General features: G+C 48.6%; 1 protein-coding gene across 2 annotated transcripts; it reads left to right on the top strand.

The window, feature by feature from the left end:
• Nucleotides 1-1,626: 1,626 nt before the first annotated feature.
• Nucleotides 1,627-9,223, top strand: METTL27 (methyltransferase like 27). 2 transcript variants are annotated; one of them, XM_081173208.1, is made up of 5 exons: nucleotides 1,633-1,806; nucleotides 5,372-5,500; nucleotides 6,159-6,294; nucleotides 7,565-7,657; nucleotides 8,901-9,223. In XM_081173208.1, exons 1-5 carry the CDS (start codon nucleotides 1,678-1,680, stop codon nucleotides 9,122-9,124), a joined length of 711 nt encoding a protein of 236 aa, XP_081029334.1. In that variant the 5' UTR covers nucleotides 1,633-1,677; the 3' UTR covers nucleotides 9,125-9,223. The 2 variants fall into 2 exon arrangements, with proteins under 2 accessions (XP_081029335.1, XP_081029334.1); XM_081173209.1 differs by lacking the exon at nucleotides 5,372-5,500 and having other exon boundaries at nucleotides 1,627-1,806.
• The last annotated feature ends 300 nt before the right edge of the window (nucleotides 9,224-9,523 follow it).

Raw genomic sequence — 9,523 nt, 5'->3', positions numbered from 1 at the left:
TTTAGTTTCATGATTTGTCTGGCACTTCCCAAGATCACACACAATTGGAAAAGGTGGAATATGTATGGACAGCCTTTGCCCAACATCCTTCCAGATATTTTGGATTACAACTCTTGTTGGTTCCAGCCATGCTGATGGGAGTTGTAGTCTGAAGCTCCTGGGGCTGATGGGAGTTGTGGTCCAGAACATCTGAGGTGAGTGGAATACATGCTCCAAAACATCGGGGACAATGGGGAGTTGTGGTCTGAAATATAAGAAGTACCGGGTTGCAGGAAGGCTGGCGGCGCATGACATCACCCTTCAAAACTAAAACAGGGGCCGTACTTAAAGTGGAAAATGAACATAAGAAGCTGTCTTGCACTGAGTCATAATGCACCACTGAGTTATCATGCACTCTGGTCCCTAGACCGTCCTGGAGTAGATTTCCTTGTCCTCACAGCTCTGGACTCTTATGAGGTCCAGTTGGTCCAGACCAAAGGCCTATCTCTGCCTGCATTCCCATGAGATCCAGCCAGATGCCTCCTGTCAACATGAGAGACTTCGCATGCAAAGCAGAATTGAGTGGGGATTTGTTGCTACACCTCACAAAGGTAGCAAAATGTTTTTGGACACCACATAAACAGAGGAATGGTTTGCAGAGGCATCCTCAAGCATGATCTACAATTTAGACTTCTAATTACGGTCCCGAGCCAGACAGCCCCCCCACTGGAACTCCAGGTCAAATGTGCACCCCCCCCCCGCCCGCTGTGTCCCACCAAATAAGGCCTTGGCATTCTGACTCCCTGTACAAATGATATGGGATGGTTGCCATGGAGAGTGGTACCCTGGTTGCCATGGGAGCCCTATTACCCCAGCCTCCAAAGATGCTGGGCTGAACAGCCCCCATTTCTGCTGTTTCTCAGGCAGATTGAAAAAATGCACAGCCAATTTAGGGGACACACACAAAAGACTGCTGTCACGGCACCCAGTAAATTCAGTGCTGAAATGTCCTAACATTTAATTCATCCATATATATATATGTGTGTATGTGTGTATATATATATATATATATATATATATATATATATATATATATATATATATGCCATCGCCAAAATCCCGAGTGTGGCCACATGAATGGGGGACTGGGCTGCCAGATGTTGTTATAGAACCATAAAATTGTAGAGTTCTAATCCAACCTCGCACAATGCAGGAATCTTTTGCCCAACATGCATGGGCATAGCCAAGGGGGGCAGGGAGGGGGCAGCTGCCCCCATCAAGTAAAGCAATAGAAATACTTAACTGAGGTTCTGCCCCCCTAACAGATAAAGCCTGCCCCCCTCCACAAAAATCCAGGTTAAGCCCATGTCAACGTGAGGTTGGAATCTATGACCTGAGATCCATTTATATACCCCACCTTTTCCTCAAACTGGGACTCAAGGCGGGTTACACAAATTAAAACGGCACATAGGCACAGAAACAGAAAGAGAAAACGTGGGAAATAACCGCTGAAAAAACAATTATTACAAAATTAAAACCATGCTTTAAGAAACACAACTAGCACAAAAGAGTGCAGCACAAGTTAAAAGCCGACTCCTTAGAGTTCCCCCAAGCCTGCCGCCGGGGGAAGGACAAGGAGAGAGGCGGGCGAGAGAGGAGGAGCCGGGAAGGAGGCGGCCGCGGAGGGGCGGATCGGACATGGCTGATGACCGCGCAGGCAGCAGCCGCCTAGCCGAGGTTCAACGCCGCGTCGCCCGGGTGCACCACGAAGGCGATCCGGAGCAGCAGCTCCGTTTCTACGACGGCTGGGCTCCGGAATACGAAGAGGTTACTCCTCCTCCACCCCCTCCTTACCCCGCTTCGCTTCTGCCCTTAGTTCGTCCCCTCTGCCTCCTGGGACCATTCTTCTTTCATTCCCTAAGGAGACTCTTGAGCGCGTGCAGAGTTCTGCCTTTCTCTCTCCTCCCACGAATCCCGGGTCAGCCATCATTTTAAAGGGCAAACTGGGGGTGGGGATTAGAGAAATTGAGTGTCGGATCAGGACCTGGGGGTAACAGGGTTCAAATCTACCACTCAACCATGAGGCTCAGAGACCTTGGGTTCGCTGTCTCCCAGCCTGCCCTTACCTCAGAGGGTCAGTGGCGTAGCGTGGGTTGTCAGCACCTGGGGCAAGGCAAGTAATTTGCGCCCCCTAACCCGTGGATTTGCGCCCCCTAACCCTAACCCCCAGATGTTGCGCCCGGTGCGGCCGGGCCCCCCCCTGCACCCCCCACGCTACGCCACTGCAGAGGGTTGCTGTAGATATGAAATGAGGAGAGGGGAAACCATTTGCTTCACCTTCAGCTCCTTTGGAGGGGAAGCTGAGATATAAAAGGAATACGTAAATAAGTAATAAATTAATGGCTAGAGGTCCCACCATCATCTCATCTAAATAGAACCTCCATGTTCAGAGGCAATCTACCTTGACACCCATTGCAGCCACAGGATGCATGAGATAGTTGGGCAAATAACAGGCCTGCTTGTGGGCTTCTCAGAGGCAGCTGGTGCTTCTAAAATAAAGTGGATACCTAGCTTGGTGAATTTTTGGGCCAATTTTGGCAAAGGCCCCCCTTCTGAATTTAAATCCCCCCAAACCCATCTTCTCCACCTGGGCACAATAATTAATAATAGAGAGGGTGTTCTTGGGCATGTGTAGAGTGCCAGCCTCAGGAAGGCAGTCCGCCATTGGGCAGGCTTGCTTTGGGGGCTGATGGGGTGCAAAATATCTGGACAGTTGGGGAAGGCTGAAAAATCAAAAGGATCTTTCCCATTGGAAGGAAGAGTGGTATAAAAATAAATAATAGCAGGTAGCAGGTAATGAAAAGAAGATATTTCAACACACACACACAATATTATAAGTATTTCCTGCTGGATCAGGCTAATGGCCCATGTGATCCATGTGTTTTTACAGTGGCCAGCCAGATGTCTATGGAAAACCCGCAAGCAGGATTTGACCGCAGGAGCAGCACTCTCCCCTCCTGCGATTTTCAGCAGCTGGCATTCAGAAGCATTGCTGCTTTGAACTGTGGAGGCAGAGCCGAGCCATTGTCGTCTGTAGCCTTTGACCTCCACAAATTTATCCAATCCTTTTTAAAAGACATCCGACTTGGTGGCCATTATTTCCTCCTGTGGCCACGGGTTCCGCAATTTGACTATCCATGCCTCACATGGAATCCAACCAAGTGAAGAGGCCAGAGAGAAGAATTGCTTATATCAAAAGGAGGGAGAATTAATCAGGACGGGAGTTTAAAAAGGAGTCAGTTACCAGTTAGGTTTGGGGGAGAATTTTGATTCAGTTCACATTTGCAGGTGAACAGGTTCTTTCCAGAACAATACAAACCACAACCACCCCTCAAAATTTGCAGTACTCCATATCTTGCCATGCAGCTCTCCCAACGGTTACACGAATGCATATATTAGCAGAAAACGTGCGTAAGAATAAATATGCCACTAAAAACAACATACAGAAATGGATTATATTAGGGGAAATTGCTTTCAGAAATGTTTGCTGGTCAAAACTGCATACAGAAAAATCGGTATATTAGAAGAAATTCACACAAAAATGGTGATGAATTTTCCTGCGGATTTTTTTTTTTAATGCAAATGTATGCTGAAATGCAGAGAAGTGAATTCAAGACTGGACAAATGAGAAAGAGAGGTCTGAAAATGACAGGTCCATCCTCCATCCATCCTTACCATGGCCATTTAGCCACAAGCACATCCTTTTCTCCACTCATCTCCCATGTACTAAGAACTTGCTGGATTCAGCCAATGACCCATGTGATCCAGCATCCTGTTCTTACAGCCGACACCCAGATGCCCCAATGAAAAACCCACAAGCAGGACCTGAGCACGAGAGCCCTGTCCTCTCCTGTGGTTTCCAGAAACTGGTATTCAGAAGCATCGCAGCCTCCGACTCTGGAAGCAGAGCAGAGCCATCATGGCTAGTAGCCACCAATAGTTCCCTCTTCCGTGAATTCCTCCAATCCTTTCTTTAAAGCCATCCAAGTTGGTGGCCCTCACTGCTTCCTGTGGCAGTGAGTTCCATAGTTTAACTATGCCCTGTGTGAAGGACTTTCTTTTCTCTGTCCTGAAACTTCCAACATTTGGTTTCCCTGGAGAGAGAAGAAAACTTTCCTCTGACCATTCTCTATCCTATAAACGCCTAACCGTGTCTCTTCTGGCTCGCATTTTCTCTAGACTGAAAAATCCGAAATGCTGATAGCTTTTGCTCCGCCTTGCCAGTTCCTCCCCAGGCTCAACCTGTTTGGGGCAAGGAGGATTTTTTTACCGCAAATGTCTCCATCTCAGCCAAGGTTCCCTGGAACTGGGCAGAGCCCAAGATACCTGCTCTCCAACTGCCGTGGAACACCTGGATCAATAAAATCGGGGCAGCAGGGGGAATGGAACGTTTTCTTTGGATGTGAAAAGGCCAAAAGTACAATTCCTAGCAGAGCCATAAGTTCTGTGTTAGACAAACCTTCCTTTCACTTCCTGCAGCCAACACGGTATTTTATTAGACGTATGCTGCAAGGGGTTAAAAGTACCAATGCCGGGAGGTTGGAAAACGTTCAGAAAGGGGCAACAAAATGATACAGGGGGTGGAGCAACTTCCCTATGAAGAATGGTTGCTGCATTTGCGACTTTTTAGTTTGGAAAAAAGAGCTGACATAATAGGAGTTTATACAATGAGTAAGTGGGTAGAGAAAAGTTTGCCTCCCTCTCTCATAGCACTAGAACTTGTGGACCAGTGAAGCTGAATGTCAAAGTCAAAGCTGAATGTCAACTCGTCAAAGAAAGGATTTCTTCGTGCAATGCATGGTTAGACTATGGAACTCCCTCCCACAGGAGGCAGCACTGGACACCAACTTGGATGGCTTTAAAGGAGGCAGTAATGCTTCTGAATTCAGCCCAGACACTGAGGTCGAGCTGCGAGGGCCTTCTGGTGGTTTCCTCGTCACTGCGAGAAGTGGAATGCCCTCCCATCAGATATCAAGGAGATAAATGACTATACAACTTTTAGAAGACATCTGAAGGCAGCCCTGTTCAGGGAAGTTTTTTTTAATATTTGATGTTTGATTATGTTTTTTATATCTGTTGGAAGCCACCCAGAGTGACTGGGGCAACCCAGTCAGATGGGTGGGGTACAAACTAATAATAATAATAATAATAATAATAATAATAATAACCTGTTGCTGGAAACCACCGTAGGGGGAGGGTGCTCATGTGTTTGTGTTGGCCACTGTAAGAACATGATGCTGGACCAGATAGGCCATTAGCCTGATCCATTGGGCTCCTACTTATGAAGTTCGGTCCCCACCCTGTTCCTGACTAGACCTCTTTTCCCCTGTAGGATGTTGCTGTCTTGCAGTATCAAGCCCCCCGACTGGCTGCTGCCTGCTTGGCCTCCGTTTTCCAGGAACCCCTCCAGGACGCTCTAGTGCTCGATGTGGCCTGTGGCACAGGACTTGTGGCCAAGGAGGTAACTGGGGCACCCCAGCCCAATCTCAGCAGAGGGCATCATGGGGTGTGTCTCTACCCGTGTCATTGGCCAGGCCTGGGGACCATCAGCTAATGTATCAGGTTATTTGGGGCACAGTGATCTCACCCTGCTGTGAACTGCCCCAGTCTGATGGTGCTCTCATCTCTGGGAAATCTTAATGAGGCTGCCACTTGAGTCACAGGGTCTTATTTCATTGAATCTAGTTTTTAATGGATTAGGAGGTTCATTAATATTTTTGTGCTGCTGTTTGGAGTTGATCCATCGGTTAAACTGGGGCATGGAATATTTTGCAGCCTGGGGCCCACATCCGCCTGTGGAGACAGAGCATAGACATTGTGATCAGTAGCCATTTAAACCCTTATTATCCTCCACAATTTTGCCTAGTCCTCTTTTAAAGTACCCAAGTTGGTAGCTCTACAGAGCTCCCCATCTTTATTTCAGACACTGTATCAGTATATTATGATGTTTAGCTGGTGATCTATCGCAATGTTGCAAACCAGATATCGCCCAGCTACCCTGACACCATCCCCATCTGGCTCCTGCTCTTGTGGTGTCCAGTAAGCTCGCGTTTGATTGGCAAGCAGGAGTGGGTGTGGTTCCAGGCTGATGTCATGTGACTTAAGCTGCACCTTCTAAGCTGCAGGCAAAAGGTTTCTGCCGCCTCCACGGCCTGGATGGCAGTCAGGGGATGCTGGAACACGCGTGTCGCAAGGGGATCTACCAGGATCTGAAGAGGTGCCTCTTGGGGCAGGAAGCCTTACCAGCTCCTGAAGGTAACAGGGCCAAGGGGTGCACCACTTCCTGAGAAATGGGTTGAGTGGGTGGGTGAGTGGGTGTGGGTTAGGGTGCAGGGGGTGAGGTGAGGCTGGGGTGGACAAGGTGATGCTGCTGCTGCTTCTTCCCTGCATTAACCTCTGGAACTCACCCCAAAGGACCTGGTGCATCGTCTGGGGCTACTCCCAGAATGACAACAGTCTGTCACTTGTCAGGAGTGGGTCAGCAATAAATCACATGGAGCAAGTGAAGTTAACTATGAGAAGAAACAAGGTCTGCTCAGTAGCACCAGGCCTAATGAGCACAGCAAGTAGATCTTGCCCCTATGAGTCAGTTGTGGGGACTGAAGGTCCCTGCCTTCCCACAGCTGGCCAAACCTCCTCCTCTCCCGGGTCCTTCCCAAGCAATCTGAGACTGCACCGGTGCATCCAACTCTACTCCTCCCTCTTCATACCTCTTATGTGGTTCCGGGAGACCAGAGGGGAAGGGGGAAGCAGGAGGGGAAGACACCTGTGCCTCTTAATCAGCCTGCCTGATCTCTGCCTCTTGGCCTCCCTCCTCCCCTGCTTCAGCTTCTGTCTCTGATTCTGGACTTCTCTCTGCCACAGACCCTTCCTGTTCACTAAACCCTGTTACCTCTTCAGCTTCCAACACCTTCACTTCCTAGTCTTCCCCCTCTGACCACTCAGCATCGTCCCACCACCAATCCCCTGGCTATGAGCCTTCTTCCCTGGGGAGTTCCCCAGCTGCTTCCTCCCACCATTCCTCTGCATCTAGCCCAGGCTTCCTCAGCCTCGGCCCTCCAGATGTTTTTGGCCTACAAGTCCCATGATCCCTAGCTAGCAGGACCAGTGGTCAGGGATGATGGGAATTGTAGTCTCAAAACGTCTGGAGGGCCGAGGTTGAGGAGGCGTGATCTAGCCAGCCCATTACATCACTTGAGACCCAAGTGAGATCAGTAATGCAGAGTGCTGTTTTCGTAGTTCCGTCCGGTTTGCCAGTGCGAACTCTTCCTGGGCACAGCCATTCATGCTGTAGTAAAAACAAAACAATAACCTCCCCAATCTGAAGATGGTTTGGAGACTGCAGCTTGTGCAAAACACAGCGACCAGAAACCTGATGGGCTTTTCTGCCAAGGAGCATGTTACACCTGTCCTTAAACACCTGTGCCATTTGCCTGTTCATCCCTGAGCCCCAATTCAAAGTGTTAGGCTATTTCTTAAAAGGAAAAAATACAAATAAATAACCGGTGCTGTTGCTTCTGACCAGGGTGCTATGACGCTGTTGTGATCGTGGGGGCGCTCAGCGAAGGACAGGTGCCCACCAGCGTGGTTCCAGAGTTGCTTCGTGTCACCAGACCAGGTGGGGTTTTAGCCGGAGATGCCCTGTTGCAGTGGGGGTTGTGTGTGTGTGTGTGTGTGTGTGTGTGTGTGTGTGTGTGTGTGTAAAACAGGAAGCATCACCTAGGTTCATCACTGTTCATCACTGGAATGTGTGCAGAGGAGAAGCAACCAAAAGGATCAAGGGCCTGGAAAATTAGCCTGATTACGAACAGTTGAGGAAGTTGGGTCTGTTTAGCCTGGAGAAAAGAAGACTGAGAGGATAACCATCTTCCAATCCCTGAAGGGCTGTCACATGGAAGATGCAGCAAGCTTGTTTCTGCTGCTCCAGTGTGGATGACCCAAACCAATGTCTTCAAATGGCAAGGAAGGAGATCCCTACTAAATATTAGGAAGAACTTCCTGACAGCTAGAGCTGTTCGGCAGCGGAATGGGCTCCTTTGGAAGGTGATGGAATCTCCTTCAAATAAGGTTTTTAAACAGAGGTTGGATGGGGGTCTGTCAGGGATTCTTCAGCTGTGATTCCTGCACTGCAAGCGGTTGGGCTGATCCACCATGAATCTGTGGCCGCTAGATGGTGCTGGGAGACCTTTTTAACCAGCCACAGCCAAGGAGATCTACTCCAGTGGAGCTGGGGAAGAGGAATAGTTCACTTGCTTGTTGTTGGTTGTTGGTTGTTGTTGTTGTTGGTTGTTTGGAAAAGACTTCCTTGAATTCAGACCAGTCACACTGAACCACTTTTAAGCCTCTCCCATGCTCTTCAAGTGAATGTATGAAAGGCATAAATGCCTTTTAACATGTGTTTATATTGGAGTTTTTAAAACTGTTTTGACAGCCAGGAGTGAGGATTGACAGCCATGTTTCTTAAACTTTGCTATGGTATTGTGGGGGTTTTTTAAAAAAAGAAATGCCCCCCTTAAAGAGCTGTACTCTCCTTGAAATTTCATGTTCAGTCCTCCACTATGTTCCCCACAGGATTGGACACATTTAATCTCCACATTTTAATCTGTATGGAAGTGTGATGGAGAAAGGCCTTCTCCGTTTAGCCAATGCAGATTTCCTTCTCTCTCCCTTCATCCTGTCCTCCAATGAATCTGAACAGATGAGGAATTTTTTGGGGTCAGTTTCACCAACGTTTTTTTTTGGGGGGGGGGCAGGAATAGCGGTTTCCCCTGGGGGAAAAGCAGCAGGACAAGTGTGGAAAAGCCCCTGTGATGCTGTCAGGGCTTTCCCTGGACCTGATCAACATCCTCCTTTAATAACAGGAGGCTACCTGTGCCTGACCACCCGGAGCAACACAGGCAACCTGGAATACAAGGCCCAACTGCAGCAAGTCCTGAACGAGCTGGAGCAGCGGGGACTGTGGCGAAAAGTCATGGAGCAGGAAGTTGAGGCATGGGAGCGGGCGACATCGAAGAAGGAGTCTGCACAGTGTGTGGAGTATATCCCTGGCGTAGTGTACCTGTATCAAAAGAGCCCTGTCTTGTGAGGAAAAGCTGCCATTCCTCTACTTGCTGAGAGACCCCGCAAGGTTGGAACTTTGCTATCCAGTGGGTGGAGCATTTAATAAAGCAGTCTGTGCCTTTGAGCATGTGCAGAGTGCCTTTGGACACTAAATAATCACCGTGAACCCCCTCCCCCCAGCTTCTTCTTCTATAGCCATGGGACATTCATATATCTTAAAGGCAAATTTTTCCAACTTGGTACATACACATAGATGTCGTTTTGGACTACAACTCCCATCAACCCCAGCTAGGACAGGCAGATTTCGGTTTTTACTGGGTCAGCCTTCCTTCAACCTCCTGCAGTGGCTCAGATTCAGAACGTGGTAGAAATTGGGTTCAATTTGCATTTAAAGCCCAGCTTATCGATGTCGCATTTTCCAAAA

The sequence above is a fragment of the Podarcis bocagei genome (assembly GCF_964188305.1).
Source record: "Podarcis bocagei genome assembly, chromosome: 15".
Lineage (NCBI taxonomy): Eukaryota > Metazoa > Chordata > Lepidosauria > Squamata > Lacertidae > Podarcis > Podarcis bocagei.
The sequence above is the reverse complement of the archived record's forward strand: the minus strand, read 5'-3'. Positions and strand labels throughout refer to the sequence as shown.